Raw genomic sequence first — 20,398 nt, forward strand, 5'->3', positions numbered from 1 at the left:
AGCCCACGCACCCGGATGTTCTCTTATTCCACCTTCTTCCTTTGGGAAAAAACAGAAGTCTGAGGTCATGTATCAACTGACTCAAGAACAGCTTCTTCCCTGCTGCTGCCAGAGTTTTGAATGGACTTGCCTTGCATTAAGTTGATCTTTTTCTATACTGTAGCTATAACTGTATCACTACATTCTACAATCTCTCATTTCCTTCTCTGAATAGTATGTTTTGTCTTGTAGCATGCAAGAAACAATACTTTTCACTGTTTATACATGTGACAATAAATCATGAAATCAAATGTTTGCAGATACAAAGTTAATAAAGGTGATGGGATTATTTGGGTATGCTTGGGGATTGGCATATGAAATTCAACATGGAGAAATGCAGTTCTTCATGAAAACATCCAGGTAGGTAATACATAATGACATAAAAAATAAGGGCGCTGATTGTCAGTACATGGAAGCTATAGCAGCAGTGCTCACTAACTGTGAGCAAAACTAATCAGATGTACTCAAGGTCAATACTGAAAATAAATGCTATTTATTATTTAAATTATATTTATTACTTAAATAATATTTAAATTATTTTAAATTGTATTTATTTTACTAAATAATATAAATGATATATTAAGCAAACAGTATATAGTTCAGGTTACCATAATACAGAAAGACTGCTGGAGCTATTCAAAAGATACAGAAGAGGACAACTAGCTTGGTGGATAGATTGGATTATGATGAGCATTTTCTTGTCCTCACTGGAAAGGAGATGGTTCCCTCTGAAATCAGTTTGCTGTGTGTGGCTGGCTTGTTGCACTGCTTGGTCTCTTTAAGAGTAAAACATGGTCACACGTTTTAAAGGAAACACCGCTTATGCATGGCTTGTTTGTTCATTGCGCTGCACATTCTTGTTTGTTGCTAGGCACACAGCTTAAAATGGATGTGCAAGATTGCTTCTTTAGGATTCTAAGGAAGCTGAATAACGTAGACCTTGATCAGCTGTTTTATGTATTTCAATAGAACTAAAGGACACAGCCTGTACTTCAAAGGTAGCTAGCTGTAGTCCACAAGAAACCATGGACATCTGTCTGTTGGAGGGAGAGCCAAGTGGTAATAAAATTTGAGGAGCACCATTCTGCATCAAATAGGGAGCAAGGTAAGGAGGCAGTCCTCCGTGAAGTACTCCAAATCTAACCAACAAGAAGTTATTTGAGTCATCAGTGTACGGAGGCAGGTGAAACAGTAACTTGTTCAAAACTGGATTTTTAAAAATGAAGTAATATTTTGGGATAGTAAAAATACCATAGAAAATAGGAGTAATTCATTTAGACCTTTGAGTGTGCTCTGTCATTTTACATGATCATGGCTGATCTTTTATCTCAATGCCAAACTCCAGCATTCTCCCCACTTTTTTTTATACATGGATACAGTATATGAACATGTGATTTTCAACCTGTGGTTTACAAAGCTAGGTTTGGGTCTGTTGTAGATTAATTTATAGAAATTGTCATGATTAGTCATTATCATCATTATACGATTGCCAATATGATAGATGGCAAATTAGATGGACTTGTGACTTTTTAATCTATATTCCAATGCACGTAAATAAACCTATTAGCTGTCTGCAGGTTTGGTTGCTGGAAGGACTTGACACTGCTTACAAGCCTCTTTCATAAAAACAAGCTGAATGACCAGCAGGTGTTGTGCTGCTGCTGGCTTCTTCTCCGTCCTGCTTTGAGTATTTTGGCTGCCATTCAGCCTGCTGAGATGTAGAAAGGTTATAAATACAAGGTATTGCAATGGACAGAAACTATTGAATTGTGGAAGAATAGAGAAATATGTTAGACTCCCAAGTTTCTAAATTGGTGGTTAGGTATTACTGATAAAGTTTTCTGGCATTTTAGAACTCTTAGAATTTTTTAATTTAAGTCTGAGAAGTAGAAATATATGTTCTAGTGTAATGCTGTTATGGTTTACTCTGGTTCCAAAATGGCTAATATTGAACTTTGTATGTCTTTTATTCTTTGATCAAATGCTGAAGTGTATCGAAGTGCAATTTAAGTTTTAATTAGATATCTAGCTTGCTGTGGTTCTGTATCAAGTATCACTGAAGAAGTGGGGGAGGGGGGGTGCTGATCATAACTGACTCAACATTAACTTTGTTCCTCCACAGATACTCCAATCCTGCTGAGTATTTCCAGCACTTTCAATAGTGACTGCTTTCATGTTATTTTCATTCACATTTAAGTAATCCTAAGGTCATGCCAGAGATGAAAATAATAAGGGCGACTAAAGGTTTGGTCAGAGATGGGTTTCAAGCAATACCTTAAGAGATAAGGGAGGAGGTGAAGGCAGACACACTTTGGAAGAGAATTCCAGGTCTCTGCCTAGGTAATTGAAAGCACAATTGTCAATAGCAAAGAGGAATGAGAGAATTACAAAAACTAAGACTTGGATGAAATGCAGAGTTTTTGGAGAGTAGTAGAGCTGGATATGGTTGCAGCAAAGGGAGGTGGAAACTTCAAGCTCCTGAAAGGGTTTAAACATGAGGATGAGAATTTTTAAAATTTGAGATTCGGAAACCTGAAGTCCATAAAGAGAATAGAAATTAAATTATAGATGAGTGGAACTGAGTGCAGGAGTGAATACAAGTAGCAAGAGATTTGGGTGACCTGAGAATGAGTAAGCATTGGGACAATTGAGTCTGGAGGTGAGAGGCATAAATCAGAATTTCAATAGGAGGTATGATAAGATGGGGATAGAGAATTTTGGAAATTATAAGTCTTTTACAGAACAGATATGGGGCTAACAACACGCTTTGGGAGCAAATTGGACACCAAACTTGAAAGCTTTGTGAGGTTGGTAGGGATGTAGTATATGTCATGAGGCAACGGCATTGACTGTGGTTTTTCCAAATTTTGATGTTTTACTGAAAGCTCATCCAGAACTGAATGTTGGGAAACAGTTAACAGCAGATGCAGTGAAGAGGTTGAGAGAGGCTTTTTGTTTTGAACTATTTGTTATGTTTTCGTGTTTCAAAGTGCAGCTTTCAAGTGAGTGATTTTTTTTCTCTTATGGGCAGATGTATAGCAATTTGATTGCTCAGCTTTGTGATTCGTTCAGTCACATCCCAAAATGCTGTTGTACACTGATCCTGCCCAACACTCTCCCTAGCATGATGCTATGCTGGACTTCATCAGGAGTTGGGGAATATGAGGTTGTGTGTGGAAATTGGTTACTGGTGAAATCTTGATTGGGATTCATATTGTAACTGTTGCTGTTCTAAATCTGCAATGATCTCGATGAAGGTGTGGATAACACAAGATGTATCCTATTGATAGGCACCTATAAAGGAAAGGAAAGCAAGCTATCATCAACTTGATGCAATGGAAGAAAATGCTTGATAGAAAAGTTTTGAAGCAGAAAAGGAATCAGGGTATAGTGTGAATCTATTAAAATGCACAACCAGTGTTTAACAGACTATTGCTTTATAAAATAGACAACTTGGATATAAAACCACAATTTGATAGCAAACTAAAATAGATTTGATTTTTTTTTATACTGTTTAGGTCTCACGTGGTTGGCAAGACCACATGGAAACCCTGAAGGGATTGTAAGAATAATGCCTATCTTAAAAACTGAGTTGTCATATAGACCCAGGAGGTTGGGCTTTTAACTCCAGACTTAAAGTATTGAAAATGTTGAATACACGAGTGTGTGGATAAGGTATGTGAGCTGGATAGAGCAAAAATAAAACTTATACCCTGTATCCTGGCGAAGGCACAGTGGATGGTTACAAGATGATTTTACCTTGTGGAAGATGTAAAGGTTATGGAGAGTCAGAAGGTGACCTGCTTGCTGCAAAATACCCAACTGCAGTGTTTACCTTGCTGATCCAATTAAGTCTCTGGTCGGTGTTGATTCTACTCCCAACATTCTTTTGCGTGTGCTTTCTTTCCTCCCTGCCCAAACAAAAACATGTTGATCAGGGATAAGGGGATGTCATTATGTACATTAAGATTGTGCATCTAAAATTTGTGTGGTGCAAATATTACTTGCCACTTATTAGCCATGCCTGAAGGTTGTCCAGGTCTTACTACGTACAAGCAAAGACTGGTTCGTTGTCTGCATTCGTCACTGAGCATCCCCACTTCAGACCTTTAGGGAAGACCAATTAATGAAGTAGCTGAATATGTTGCACCTAGGATACGGTCCTGAAAAACTCCTGCAATGATGTCTAGTGCTGACGGGGTTGGCCTTTCACAACCACAGCCATCTTCCTGCTAAGTATGATTCCAGCCAGTGGGAAATCTTGTATTGATCCCCTTTGTCAATTTACTCTAATTCCTTGGTCATTGACTTCACCTCAGCATTTAGCTCTTTTTCTTGTGTTTGGATCAAAACTGTTGGTAAGGCCTGGCAGCACCCAATCCTCAATATCAGCGAGCAGGATAAGAGTAATAACCACTTGATAGGTCTGCTTATGACATGTTCTATCACTTTGATCGATAGTTGGATTGATGGTGTAGGATTTGGCCTCATTTGAATTTGTCCTGATTTATTTGACATTTACCTGTGTTATTTTCCACTTTCAGATTGACATAGTGGTACTTGTACTGGAATGTCTTGACTAAAGGTGTGGTGACATCTCTAAAGCGTATATCTTCAACGCTACAAATAGGATATTGCTGGGACAGAGTACTCTTTATTGTATTCCTTACATCCAGCTATTTTGTGTTAAAATGTGGAGTGAATTGAATTGACTGAAGACTGACTGTTATTGTGGGGACCTTGGATGAATCGTCCACTTGGCACTTCTAGCTGCAAGCTCTTCAGCCTTGTCTTTTGCACTCGCATGCTGGACTCTACCATCATAAAGGGATGGTATGTTCATGGAGCCCCTATTTTTTATTAATTGTCCATCACCATTCACAGCTGGTTATGGCAGGACACCAGAGCTCTGTTCTGATATGTTGGTTTTGGAATTGCTTGGCTTTGTCTCTATCATGCTGCTTCTGTTATTTAGCCTCTGTGTAGTGCTGTGTTTTAACTTCAGGTTGGCATCTCATTGTTAGATATGCAAACAGTGTAATTAAGAACAGAAGTTTGCCATTTGGCCTCTTGAGCCTGCCCTGACATTAGAAAAGATCATGGCAGTTCTCATTGTGCCCTCCAGTGTGTCTGGCAAAAACTTTAACTCCCTTGTAGATCAAAGGTATGTCAGTTAGGTTGATTGGCCAAGCTGAATTGCCCCTTAGTGTCCAAAGATGTGCAGGTTAGGTGGCTTGGTCATTGTGAATGTGTGGGGTTATGGGCTAGGGCAGGGGTTGGACTTGAGTAAGATGCTCTTTTGGAATGTCAGTGCAAAGTCGATGGGCTGAATGACCTCTTATTGAACTGTAGGGATCCTTTGAAGAGTCAACATACTAATGGCCCTCTGAGTAAAAAAAAAAATTCTCATCTCCTATCTTAAACGGTGACCCTTATTTTTAAACCATATCCCCTGGTTCTAATCCCTCCCAGGAGGGGGAATATCTCTGTATCCATCCTGTTAACTCCCCTTAGAATCTTATTTAGATAAGATCAGCTTGCCTCCTGAACTCTGGTGAAGTCAGGACCAGCCTGTCCAACTATTCCTCATAAACTAACCTCTTCATACCAGGAACCAGACCTTGGTGAGACCACATTTGGAATATTGTGTTCAGTTCTGGTCACCTCAATATAAGAAGGATGTGGAAGCATTGGAGAGAGTGCAGAGGAGATTTACCAGGATGCTGCCTGGATTAGAGGGCAAGTCATAAGAGGAAAGGTTGAGGGAACTGGGAACTTTTTTCTTTAGAGCGGAGAATGAGAGGCGACTTAAGAGGTTTATAAGATGATGAGGGGAAAGATAGAGTGGACGTGCAGAGACTCTTTCTTTGGGTGGATGTAGCTGTTACTAGGGGGCATCACTTTAAGGTTATGGTGGGAGATATAGGAGGGATGTCTGAGGTAGATTCTTTACTCAGAGTGGTTAGGGTGTGGAATACACTGCCTGCTGTGATAGTGGAGTCAGACACTTTAGGAGCTTTCAAGCGGTTACTGGACTGGCACATGGAGCACACCAGAATTATAAGGAGTGAGAGAGCTCGATCTTGCGTTTAGACATAGCTCGGCACAACTTTGAGGGCCGAAGGGCCTGTACTATGTTCTATGCTCATCTTTTTAGTTACCCTAAGACCCAGTGCACTCTGGTGCTAGATATATTTCTTGTCGCTTTATTTCAAAGCAGTTGAGCAACTGATTGACTGACTCTTCATGTCCCACCATGAACCTTGTGGGACTGGAGTCACGTGTATCCCAACCAGACAGTGCTGATAGGATCTATTCACTAAAGGACCTAAATAATCCATTGTTTCTTTCAATGGTATAAATCTTTGAAATTGTTTTAATTTGTGAAATTTGGACAGAATTATATCTTGTTTTCAGAAGGGAAAGATTTTAGTTGCCACAAAAGAAGAATGTGTTCCATGTGTGACTGTTTCCTCATCAATTATTGAAAAGCTAGAAGCCTTAAGAATAAAATAAAAGACAATCTGCTCATGTGCTGATTTAAGAACTAATTGCAAATGTGTAGACCCTGAAGGGTTTTATTCAGATTGATTTTTAAAATTTTATAAATTCATTTTTATGGGATGTGGGCATCACTGGCTAGGCCAGCATTTATTGTTTATTTCTTGTTGCCCTTCAGAAAGTAGTGGTGAGCTGCCTTTTAGAATTGCTGCAGTCAGAGGTGTAGGTAATCCATGGTGCTGATATGGAGGGAGTTTCAAAATTTTTGACCCAGGAACTGTGATATATTTCCAAGTGATGATGAGTCACTTGGAGGGGAACTACCAAGTGGTGGTGTTCCCAAGTATTTATGCAGTTAAAATTTTAGTGAGAGGTTTACTGTAGTTGATCAAGCTGCATTTCTGTTTGTTGTAAATGCCAACACCTTAGCTTCGATACACTAACTGAAAACCTATATTGTAGTGCAGCAAACAGATCCACTAACCAGAGAGATGGATTATAAATCCTCTGCTATATTTAGTGCAGGATGAATTTCAATCTCAACCAGGCTGTCTTGGATGATGTATGTTATATAACATAGGAGGTGGCAATTGAAGAACAAGTTTTACATCAATTAAAAAGCACAAATCAACTAATTCAAGAGCAACATGTTTGACAAGTAGCATTTCGTACCTAGTCTGTCTTTCACAAGAACAAACGAGAATGAAAAGAGTCAGAATATAGCAAATAAGAAAAAACATAGGCCAAACAACTCCTCTAGTCGTCTCTGCCATTTAATAAGGTCATGGTTATGCTTCTAATCAACTCTGCTTTCCTGCCCTGTCCCCATATCACTTAATTTCCTTTAATACCCAGAAATTTATTTGCCTCCATCCTGAATACGATGAATGAGTTAAGTATCCCAGTATGCTGGAGCTGAGAATTCCAAGCATTCCTAACCTCCCAAGTGAAGAAATTTCTCCACGGCACATTTCCAATTGGTTAAAAAAGGGTGGCACAGACAAGTTGGGCCAAAGGGACTGTTTCCATGCTATGAACCTCTATAACCTTATCTGGACTGACCTCTAATCCCAGATTCTCCAATTAGGGAAAAATCCTCTGTCTTAAAACATGTTTGCAAGATAAACTGAAACAAATGCAAAATTTAATTTTTTGCATTCTGCTGATGATTGAAAACTTAAATTTGACTTTCTGCACAAATTGTCATATTTTCCCATGAAGCTCAAAACCCAACATTTCACTGTTGACTTAAATTATAAAATAAGCATAGCGCTATGAAAAAAAATTGGTTATTTTATTTGGCAAGTGTTTATTGCAGTACAGCTGCTCCAATTTCTTTGAGTTCTGATGTTCCATTTGAAAATTGAAATTGCATGAACAGATTGAATATGGCCTACTTATATATTTTGATCTAATTCCTTCTTTCTGATCAACCAGTAATCACGTACCTAAATATATAAATTGGTATTTCAGTTGTTACAAGTTAGAAGCTGTTTTGTAAACTTTTTCTTTTATCTGCTCCTGTTCTGTAAATGATATTAGAAAAGGCAATTCAAGTTGCTATAAAATCACTTTAAAATTGTTATAGCAAGGTTTGAATACTATGATCAATATCAGATAATTGGCTCTGCAGTTGCAAATTCATTGAATAACTGTTTTCCTGAGATACAATTTTATTTCCTCTATCATTTTATTAAAGATGTGGAGAGTAGATTCTTCCTAAACAAAATTTTAGTAATACTTCAAACTAATGCAGGTTTTACTTTTTTAAGGAAAAGCTTGCATGGAATTTACAACTCAAACAGGCTTTTTAGTCCAGCATCCTGGACTATGTTCATGCCACACATTAGACTACTTCCATTCTATTTACCATATCGCCATGTTTAAACGTATCCTTTCTTTATTCCTTTCTCTCTCATGTATTTCTTTTGCCATCCTTTAACTGCATTTATATTTATCTATGCTCTATTTCACATTGCCACACTTTCTGGGTAGAGTTTCTCCTGAACTCTTAATTGGATTTATTATTGATGTATATCTGAGACTTTGGACACTACTGTGACTTGCACTTCAAGCGCTTTACGTAATCCCAGGACATAGCACTTCATGGCCAATGAAGTATTTGGATGTCACTGTAGAAATGGGATGCTATAGTCTTGTGCCGACATTCAGGTGTGTGTAATATGCCCTCCAAACCTAACCTCATTCTTCTCTTCTCCCCGCTCTCCACATCACTCTGCATTTGCTGCCCCATCTGTTTATGACTTTTCCTACCTTCTGTGCTTCAAACATTTCAAGGTTTGGTTCCCCATGGACTGGCTCATGATTGCTTCTTCCAACCTGGGGATTTTGCTTACCACATACTTGATCTCCCATGTGACCCACTGTCTTCCTTGCTGAAATCTGTTTGCATTGGTGATTTAAAAGGTGCCTAAACTCCCTTACCATGTCCTCTAATTTTTTTCCTTTCCCCTGTTGGTGTAATGTATCACAATTCTTCAGTTTGCATCTTCCTTTTGGAATTTGTCAAAATCATTAGACTTATCAGACTCCTTCCCCACTCTTTGCCTCCAGAAATACTTCTGAATACCTAACTTTGACTCTCCTTCTGATCCAAGTCTGCCTCCAGGGAGAACTGAACTATACTTGTAACGTTAAAATTACTGAATCTTTTTTGGTCTGGTTCCTTTTTCACTTTGAAGTGAAGGCTGAGATTGGTATCTATTGTGAGAACAGCAGCTTGAAATTACCAGAGATTTTGTTTGATGCACTTCCTGCATTTTCAGTCAAGAATAGGAAAATCTTGCACTTGCTAGTGTGATAATCTTTAAGTGATGAACTGCTAAATGTTTAAATGTTTCTATTACTGTATGACCCATATGTGTACTCTTATCTCCACCCCCACCGCCATCATCAAAAAAAAGGACTTGCAGCAGAATAACTTGATACTGTTTATGAACCCAAAATAAACTGCAGCATCTTTGCTGTTGTAATTTGAAGGTCATCACAACCTCGTGACCACTGTGAAGTGTCATTCTCAGATTGCAAAGAATTTATTTTGATGTGCACTTACAACTGAGGCAAATAATTGTTTTGAAGTTAACTGATATTTCATGTTTATTTGTATTTATTCTGACCAATTTCTTTCTAATTTAATTTGCAGGTGAAATGAGTGGTTGTTGAATGTTACCGAATCCCCTCTTGGTTCTTGGATTTGGCTTCTGCAAAGGTGTTTTGTGTTGGCGTAGGGCCACTGTGTGGCAGTACTCGTACTAAATTAGGAGTTTGCAAGGAATTTTGATCTCCTGTGGAGGAGGCAGCAGCTGCTGTAGAAATCAGACTTGATTTCACACAATCAAAATGGTGTTGTCGCAGAGACAAAGGGATGAACTGTAAGTATTCCAATATCTTATAGTGTGAATTTAAGCTATGTTGCTAACAGAATTTGTGCCGCCTTGTCTGACACCTATTCAATATGCTTTTATTTTTGCAAATAAAATTAATTCTTCAATATCTAGCTTCAATTGTCATAACTCAAATATATGAAGTGTGACCAAAATATTCTAAATCTTGAGTGTTTTTCTCGTTCACAAAAGTTGGTGAGCTTCAAAAGGGGCAATTAAAATTAACAGCTTAATAAATTGAATTGGAAAAATTTAAATGCATTGATCCATGCACGTATCTTTATAATAAATATCATTGTCAAATTTTAGTTACTAAACATTACTCCTGTTTGGAGGGACTTGATTTGACTTTTTCTTGCACAAAAGGCCTCTAATTCACATTCCTTAATTTGAGTTGCTGGATGGTTTGAGTTTGTATGCACATAGAACAATTTTTAATCAGCTGGAGTAAATTGAGCACCTTACTGGCTGTGCAACGAATAGTTTTTCATCAAATAGTTATATGCATTACGATTTATGACTAAATATTTAACATATATTATGCACTACATTGGAATATTCAAATTATTTTGTCAGTTTGTTGAATCCTGTGTTATCGAAAAAAGATTGTATACATGTTTTAGAACATAATCATCACTTTGCAAAGTGTTGTAAATTTACCAGTACCCACCTATGCTTTCCACGATGTATGTTGAAGTTTAAAAACTGATTTTGGATGGCTGAAATACTAATAGTTTTAAGTATTTAGCCTTAATTCTGTCACTATTAAGGATGCAGGGCAACATTGCAGCTGTGCGCACAACCCTTGGACAGCAACAGTATAGCAATGTAACTATTGTTTGGCTTTTAATCTTTGCTCCATAATGAAGAGCTGCATTCACTTTCTAAAAACCCACTAGAATGTAAAATAACAATCTGAGTATTGGTTTAAGAAATTTCTTTGGTTTCTCAGGAGATGCAAGATCATGATCTCAGTTTGGAGATATTGAAACTGTAATGCAAATGGGTATGAGCTTCAGAAAAGAACGTAGTTCTTGTCATGCAGATCTGCACACAAGAATGACTTCCTTGTTAGTTGCCACTTGGATTGTTAGAATGGAAAAGCAGAGTATTTTTTAGAAAGCATGAAATTTGTGTATGTTGATCTTCCAAGGCACTTGAGTGTGCTCATACAAAGAGCACGTATGCAGGTACAATTAGGAAAACAAGCAGCCTGTTCTTTATTGAAAGGGGATCAGAGTACAGGCTTAGAGAAATCTTGATAACAATTGTACAAGACTTTGCGATCATGCCTAGAGTACAGGACGCAGTTTGACCTCCCTGTTTAAGGAAAGATTATACTTGACTTGGATGCTGCACAGCAAAGGTTCATTAGAGTGGTTCATTGGGATGAGAGCTTTATCACGTTACCAATTGGATCTCTATTCTCTGGAGCTTAGAAGAATGTAGGGTTATCTCACTGAGGCATATGAGATCCTGAAGGGGCTTGACAGTATAGTCAATGAGAATCTAGACATGGAATTTAGAACATGGGGGTATCATCTTAGGGCTCAGGAGTTGATAGTTGATCATTTAAGACTGAGATGAAAAATTTCTTTGTTCAGGGTTGTGAATGTTTGGATTTCTGTACTCCAGTAGATTGTGGATACTTCATAGAATACCAGATTGAATTTAGTTGCCTCGGAATTGAGGGACATGGGGAGGGGCAGGAGAATAGAATTAAAACACTAGTTCAGCCATGATCTAACTGAGCAGGATCAACAAGCTGTATCATCTACCCTTGCTCCTCTTTCTTCTGAGGATTGCATTTCTGAATTATTCGACTTCAAAAAGACAGCTGTAGGTTTGAACTGTCATATGCGTTGGATCATAAAGGGTACATGATATCATTTCTGCGTTCACTTGATCTGTTTTATGTTTTGAAACTGCCTTTTCGTTTCATCGAAACTGTTAGCCTGGGCATTTAAGTGGAAATAGTGCCAACAGTAGTTCCAAAGTGGGGGATTGAAAGCAGAATGTGATCTCTGGAAGCCAGATAAAGTGTCATAATTATCCTTAAAATCCCAATGATGATTTATAGATCAACGTTACAGCAGTAGAATTGGATGATTTCGTTTATTATTTACAAATATTGACTTTATGCAACAAGCCCTTTTAATATAGTTTCAGAATTACGAAGAGGCTTTTTACTTCTAATTATATTTTGGATTTTAATGTCGACATAGTATATGAAGGTTAATGTTTTTAAATTAATGGTTTGAATGAGTATGTTAACACCTGAGCAGAGATGGTGGAAATTTGACTGGTTAGGGAGGGAGAAGGGTGTGAAGAGAGCCCTAAATGAATTTTACCATTGTCTCCAGAGTGTAATTAAAATATAATGCCATGGCCAGTCTTTGTCTCGGAACCGATTCCACAAAGCTTACAGCCACCTGGCTAAAGTCAGCCTCCTTCTAGTCCGATGTTTAGTAGCAGACTGTCTTTGAACTTACAGGTTCTCAAATAGCTATTGTCAGTGAGCAGTTGTTAATTCACAAGTTGACGTGTATATCTGAAGTATACTTGTAAATCTGTGATATTGAACAGTTTCTTATGTTTGAAAGACCAGATTTGAGATTCCACATATAGTTTGTCATCAATGCATTTGAGAGCTAAAGAGCAAAATTGAGACCAGCAGGGCAGGAATAATTATTCACCTGTTGCATGAGCTATATGCAAAAACTTTGTTTGTGAAACTGAACATGAAATTTAGGATGTGACTGAATTCACAATTAAATCGTGAGTAGAACAGATTTCTTGAGAAACGATTGGCTTATAAAATAAGCTGCAAACTTGTGCAACAAACAGTCTGGTAATCTAGTTGGCAGAAGAACTGGTTCCAAAAGCTTAATAAACTAACAGTGTGAGATTGAGTTGATAACGAGCAGCGACTGTAGGACAAATTGCTTGGTTTAACAGGGTGTTCTGTGGCATGGTTGCAAAGCATTTGTCACAGTTGATGTTACTGCTCGAGTTTTTAGAGCAAGAAGCTGCAAATTTCATTTCCTTAAATCCACAGTTGTTTCAAAGCAAGCTTTCTTCCTTTGCTTCCTATCTAAGCTCCAAATCCTTCAGTCTGTCATTCTCACCTCAGCCTCTTTCACTATTTTTCTTGCAGCATATCCATCACTTGAGACTTTATTACTCCACGTCCAAATCCTGATCATTTGATTACCTTTGCTTGGCCCATTGTTTGCTCATGTTGGAAGTGTTCCCTCTGTTCAGACAATCCACCTGTTTCTTTTAAAAACTGCTGTCACCACTGTTGATTCATCTACCTTTTTAGAGTATCAGGTCATCTCTAACCTCACCTTATCAAAACCCCATGTTTCTGCTTGAAACCTTTCAGTCCAGGTTCTACCCACCATGTTGCGCTCATTATGAGCGAAGATACCAACTATTTCCTCTTAGCTTTAATGTGGATCCATCGCTTGATGCTGTACAGTCTACAAAAATTGATTCTTTTTCCAGGACTGCATGCTACACTGCCCCTTCTCTATGCTGTGGAGATGCTGGCATTGGACTGGAGTAAGCACAATAAGAAGTCTCAACACCAGCTTGAAGTCCAACAGGGCCCTGTTTGTGAACAGAACTCCTGCTTACCTGATCAAGGGGCGATGCTCTGAAAGCTTCTGGCTTGTGCTGCCAAATAAACCTGTTGGACTTTAACCTGGTGTTGAGATTTCTTACTGACGTTCTGTGCCCCAGGGCCCTGCTGAAAATCCCCTGCAGTATGGTGGCTTTGCAGTGCCAGGGACCCAGATTTGATTCTGGGCTTGAGTTTGCACGTTCTCCCCAAGTCTGCGTAAGTTTCCTCCAGGTGCTTCGGTTTCCCCCCACAGCCCAAAGATGAGGTAGTTTGGTCATGGTAAAAATGCACAGGAATACAAGGATAGGGTAGAGGGGTGGGCCTGGATAAGATGCTCCTTTTGGAGAGTCAGTGCTGACTCAATAGGCCAAATGGCCTCCTGTACAGTAAGGATTTTAAGGTTCTTCATTAGGCTATCTGGGCGAAATATCCAAATCATTAGTATAGCAGCTCAAATATATACTGTGAAACCCAATTCTGTCCCATCATTTTACTCAATGCCATGACTGTTCCTTGTTGTCAAACTGCCTGTCCGATGTCAAGTTGAGACAAGTCATTTTCTATCAGTTGAATGTTGGGAAGGCAAGGACTTTGCTTTGGCCCCAACGTAAACTTCATTTCCTGTCATTAATTCAATATTCCCCCCCATCTGTTTACCTTAGCTGCATCACATTGTACATAACTTCAATACTTCATCCTGTTTGGTAAGGTGGTGAGCTTCAAATACCTGAGCTACCGAGATGATTTCTTTCATCCCGACTACATCTGTTACGTTGGCCAGCCTCTCTCCTCCACTACAGCCAGAGATTTCGCCAAGTCTTCCTCATTTTTTTTGCCACTCAACTCCACCTTCGCGCCCTTTCCCAGGTGTTGCAAGTCTAAAGTAGAACCAGAAAACACTGAAAATACTCGGCAGGTCTGGCAACACCTGTGAAGAAAGAAATGTTTAATGTTTTCAGCCAATGACCTTGTTTGAGACCTGGGAAAATTTCCAAAACCTAAAAGTACCAATTGCACAGTCCAAAGATGTGCAAGTTAGGTGGATTAAATATGCTAAATTGCTCCCAACTGTCAGCGAGATTAGCAGGGTAAATGTGTGATTACAGGGATAGAGCTTGGGTGGGATTGTGGGCTTGATGAGCTGAATGGCCTCCTCCTGTGCTGTAGGGATCCTATGATCCTCACTTGAGACCCCTTACAATTACCTTGATTCTTGTGTTCTACGCCAGACCTTTATTCCTCCAACTCTGACTTACTATGCTTCGCCCTGTTTGAGTTTCACCATTGACAAAGCCTTTAACTGTTTCAACTTGATTTCTGAAATTCCAGCCAATTGTCTATTCACTCCCCCCCCCCCCCCCCCAAAAAAAAGTATTAAATCACATCTTTGGTCATATCCTCTAACATCCCAACTTTATCTTTTTCCTCCTTGGGACATCTTTCTGCACTAAGAGAGCCTAAAATACACAGTTTTAATGTGCTTAACTGTTAAAAGTTGAAAACTCAGTTTGTGATTGTGTGTAGGACATGATTTTATTTTGGACCCTCCAATCAAAGCCATATATGAAGCAGCTCAGCTTCAAAATGTATAAAAGGAAGGTTTGAAGTGCGAAGGACATGAGGTTTTGGAGCACTGCTTCATCAGGCGAGTGTGACACTCAGCTAATGAAAGAGCTTTGCTCCGAAAGCTCGTGCTACCAAATAAACCTTCAGGAATTTAACCTGGTGTCATGAGAATGAAGTTTCTGCTATTACTACTTGACAATTTCCAAAGAGTTGAAATATATGATACTGCACAGTTGGGATTTAGTATATTATCCAGTACTTCCATTATTTAGTTTCTTGTCTGCAGGAGTTTTAATGTGTCAAACCATTGTGCAAGAAACATCTTTGGAAGGTTATTTGGTGTTTCTGGCCTTTAGAACCTCCACCACACATACTATGCTGCAACCTCAATGGGATTGCCATCTCTGCCCTATCTTCTCTCATCTGCTACTGGGACTCTTGTCTTTGTTTCTGATGCTTCTAGATTGGGTTATTCTAATATTTTTTGGCTGGTCTCCCAACATTTCACCTTCCAAACTTTGCTTTCATATTCTCTCTTCTGTCATATTCTAGCCTGCACCAAGTCCCACTAACTATCACCCGCTCTGTGTGCTGATGTGCCATCTGGGCCTCTGTTTGGAATTCTCAACCCGGAGTTCAAATCCTTTCATGGCCCCTCCTCACTCGCTGCTCGCTTGCGCTCTCACCCCCCAAGAACCCTGCATTCCTGTAACTTTGGACTCTATGCAACCTCCATCTGTTTGATCCACCATTGGCTGTTGCATCTTTAACTATGAAGACACTAAACTCGGGAATTCTTTCCCTAAATTTGTCTGTCTCTCCCTGTATTAGTGCCCTCCTTCAAGCCAAGCTTTAGCCAGCTGTCCTGATGTGTGGTGTTCTGGCTCATTGTCAGCATTTGTTCAGAAGTACCTCACATGCCTCCAAAATACCTCCCTGGCTTTAAACCACTTTGAGACATGCTGAGATCATGAACGGTAAAGTTGCTGTAGTCCCAGATAACCATAGGCTGCTCCCCACTTGGAAGGGTTTAACCTGAGGATCACCACACCTGAGGTGAAGGGCAAGGTTGAGAAGGTGCACCTTCATGAATAACCTCAATCGATACAGAACTTGAACCTGCATTGTTGATGTCGCACTGTACCACAAACCAACCGTCCAGCCAACTGAGCTAAATGGTTCCCATGAGAAAGTGTAAGATGCTATATGAATGTCTGCCTTTCTGTGCTCATGTGAAATACATTTTGATCTTGTACATTAAAGGTGGTATGTTCCTTTGGTTGTACTCTTGCAGTAGCAACAATATGTTTAGAGGTTGAAATTATTTTATTGATTTCTAATTTGTATTACTGCATAAATAGTTTTTTTAAGCATGAGAAATAGTACTGTTTCTTTACGGAATGCCAGCGTCCGTCATCGCCGCCAATATGCCAGCTCAGCCTTGGGCCTACCTGAGAGAAAGACAATTTGAACATCAGGGGCTCAAATCCAAGGCGAAGGCCATGATTTACCAGGCAGCAGTGCTACAGAGAATTGGGCAATCTGCAGCAGGTATCTCAAAGCGCTGAAGAAAGGTCACCAGCAACGCCTTTGCAAGATCCTTTAAATCCAATGGGAGGGAAAGTGGCTTAATACAATAACATCTTTTCCCAAGCTTGCTTGCCCAGTATTGAGGCACTAATCACCCCAAACCAACTGTCATTCATATGTCTGACACCAGACTCCTGAAGCAACTACTCTACCGTGAACTTAGTCATGACTTGAGACTCCCACAGGATAATAGAAAAGCTTTAGGAATGTCCTCAAAGCATCCATGAATTGATCAAACATGCCATTCGACTCGTGGAAGATTCTAGTTTGTGATCTAACGAAATAGAGAAGATTCAACATGCAAAGTTGAGGCACTGGAGGAGCACACAAACTTCCAAACAGCCTATCTACCCAATCCTTAAAAGAATCACCTGACCCATGTATGACAGTGTCTGTAGATTGCCCATTGGGTTTTCACATGGCAGATATGACCGTTGTAGTGGAATGGAAGCAATTCATCTTCTATCCTGAGAAGTGTTTACACCAGTATTTGAGAATTTTATTTATTGCATTTAAACCATCAGCAATGTAGAAGTCATCTAACAATTGTTCAAAAGTCTTAATTTTTACGTTCTTCATTTTAAATCCCTTATTCAAATGATAAGTATTGACTATCCTCTTTGCTAAGTTCAGAGAATATGTGTAGAGGAAGACTGACAAAATACAAGACAATATCATGTGGAATAGAAAGGAGAGATGGTGATGAATTTAGAGTATTTTAAACAGTTAAATTTTGTTTCTCCCTGGAATTCACCTTCAGATTTTATCGCTGTCTAACATTTCATTAAACCACTTGTGTAATATAAACCACTTCTGTAGTATAAAGAGCCTATCAAATTCCTTTGTTTTCAACTTTCAACTGCTTTATTGTAATTGAACGTCTGACTTGCAGATCAGTTTGTATAGTAAAACCTGAAATTTTCTCTGATATATACATTAGCAATAATTGAATGGACAGCTCGGTAATTAACATAACTAGACAAAAATCTCTGCTGTGGTCAGTGAGAAACTAAATTAAGTAAATGAAACAGAACTGCCGCCAAAAATTGTGGCTTTCTTTGCATCTCTGAATAAAATTGAGGTCAATAACACTTTGGAAAATGTAATCCCTTGCATCACTTGCTTACCACTTCAGAAAATATGGCTGGAATTTTTAATGTGGTTAAGTAAAAATTCCCTCAAATGCTGAAGAGAATCCTAAATAGCATGATGCACCTCCTAGATCAGAAATATCAAACCAGAAGATATTCTGATCGAATTAAAGGATTGAGAAATTGCTGTTCCTTTTTCTTTTAAATGCCAAATCTGTGGATTGGATTTTGATTAGTACAGTGACTACTTTACTTACCTTTGCCATAGTTAGGATGCACAAAAAAACCAGTGCTGCTGGGTTTTTTAAAAAGCTATCAAGCTTGTATGATCTGTATCTTGAGTAATGCTACATTGCATATACAAACTTAATAACATTACATTTGGGTAATAACATTTCATCTGTTGTGAACAGGAGGCAGGTTCATTTTAATTTAAACTGCCCAAATTCTTCTCACTACCTGTCCGTAAACAGTTTTTTAAATTTTTTTCCCTCCATGCCCCACCCCCAGCCTTCCAATTTATGTTCTCCAACCCTTAAATTTGGAGTGGTCCAAAGCTCTAGGAATAAGTCGCACGACAAACTGCAGATCAGACAAAGTAAAAGAGAACTGCCACCAAGCATTGTGGCTTTCTTTGCATCTCTGCATAAAATTGAGATCAATAACCCTTTGGGAAATGTAATCCCTTGCATGATTTGTATACCACTTCTGCCCAAGACTGCAAAAAAACTGCAAGGGGTCGTGAATGAAGCCCAGTCCATCATGCACACCAGTCTCCCATTCATTTACTCTGTGTACACTTCCCATGGTTTCGGAAAAGCAGTTGGTGTAATTAAGGACCCCATGCACTCTGAGTATATTCCCTTCCACCTTCTGTCAGGAAAGAGATATAAAAGTCTGAGGTCACGTACTAACCAATTCATGAACAGTTTCTTCCCTGCTGCCATCAGACTTGTGAATGGTCCGATCTCGCACTAAACTGATCTTTCTCTACACTCTAGCTATGACTGTAAAACTAGATTCTTCACTCTCTCCTTTTCTTCTCCATGAATGGTATGCTTAGTTTGTATAGCATACAAGAAACAATATTTTTCACTATATTAATACATGTGACAATAAATCAAATCAAATTTTTAAAAAGGTTGGTTTATTGCACACAGCACAGGAAAGGGGTTCAGGGCCAGACCTCCATGATGTATGTTATGATTTTACATGAGTCGAGAATCAAAGGTCGAATGGAGTTTTCCTTAAGTGGGTAGGTTGATAGTTGCAGGGTGATCTGTCTATTCAGAAGTGAAACTACCATGAGGAATTAAGTTACATGGTGTTGAATTAGCCTTGAAGGCACTAGTTCCAATGCCCCCGTAAATAAGTATAGATAAGGGCCAGGCAATTATACCGGGACAGAGCTCCTTTGGCTGCCACCTGTTTGATGTTAAAATGGTAGGCATCAACAGGCCATTCATCTGGAGTTGCTGTTTTCTTCAGAGGTCAAGCAATGATGGAGGGTAAGGTCCAACAGCTTATCAATTAACTAAATTCAGACAGCTCAAGTAAGGGTCATGTGACTGTAGTTTTGGATTGACTGATGAGGTCCCTGGTTGAAACCTGTTGTTTTGGAGCATGTAACACTAGTACCACATTGGATATTAGGAATTGCAAACAGCTGCCTTTGTCCTTGGAGACACAACATCTCAGGGCCAGAATTCTTTTTCAGAAATGCAAAGGTTTGTGCAGCTACAGGAAGAGGCGTTAGTGCCTTTTCTTAAAGAAAGCAAAACTCTGCTGTTTCTCTGAAAGTCAGAAGATCCTCTGGGATGAGTTGTGGCTAGTGAGGGTAAAGCTTTGTCCATTTAAAAAAAATAAAAATGATTATACAGAGTAGCCTGGTTGATGTGGATATGTATTTATATTTTTCTTCCAATCTCAACTGGGACACATCTTCTATTTTGGGTCTCTTGGGATACTCAAGTATCCTATAACTGAGAGAAGAACCACAACCAAATTCTAGGCTATCTGTTTTTTTTGAGTTGTTCTGTAGAATGTGGTAACCCACCCAGTTCAAATGGAGGAGAAGCATACAGAATTGGGATGCAAGACATCGAGAGTGTAATTTACAAGGTCTTTTTGCCCTAATTAATAGTGACTAAACACTTGAGAATTTTAAAATGTACGCAAGGAGTTAATTGCTTGCAGTTTTAGTAGCCACAGGACTCATCTAAATGACACTGAAATTGAATGAAGCTATAAAGTTGGCTTCAAAACCATATTAGTGAATAATTGTCTCATCTTCATGTTGTTTTTGGACACACGAGAACTGTCCCATTATATTTTTGTTGCACAAATGCAGAACAAATCTGTTTGCAAGCAATGGTCATATAGCTTTTGTTTTCTGCTGTAGTTGTGCTTATTTGCTCTTAATCAATTTCCAAGAAATTGGGCAGAATCATGTTGTGGTTTGTATGAACAGACAATAGAGGGATAGTCATGAAGTATACATGTTCTTTCCTGCAAATTTTATCTTTTATTCTTTTGGCTTTTGTGATTCCAGGTATGATTTTATTTAAATTGAGATAAAA

General features: G+C 38.9%; 1 protein-coding gene across 2 annotated transcripts in view; it reads left to right on the top strand.

The window, feature by feature from the left end:
- LOC145357462 (lissencephaly-1 homolog) overlaps positions 1-20,398 on the top strand; it is a 110,468-nt gene that overhangs the window by 29,662 nt on the left and 60,408 nt on the right. For both annotated transcript variants that reach the window (XM_080210819.1, XM_080210818.1), the window contains exon 2: positions 9,704-9,932. In XM_080210819.1, the coding sequence (XP_080066945.1) occupies positions 9,901-9,932 (32 nt within the window). In that variant the 5' untranslated portion in view covers positions 9,704-9,900. The remainder of the gene's footprint in view (positions 1-9,703; positions 9,933-20,398) is intronic.

This window comes from Carcharhinus amblyrhynchos, chromosome 23 (genome assembly GCF_965287045.1).
Source record: "Carcharhinus amblyrhynchos chromosome 23, sCarAmb.v2.hapA, whole genome shotgun sequence".
Lineage (NCBI taxonomy): Eukaryota > Metazoa > Chordata > Chondrichthyes > Carcharhiniformes > Carcharhinidae > Carcharhinus > Carcharhinus amblyrhynchos.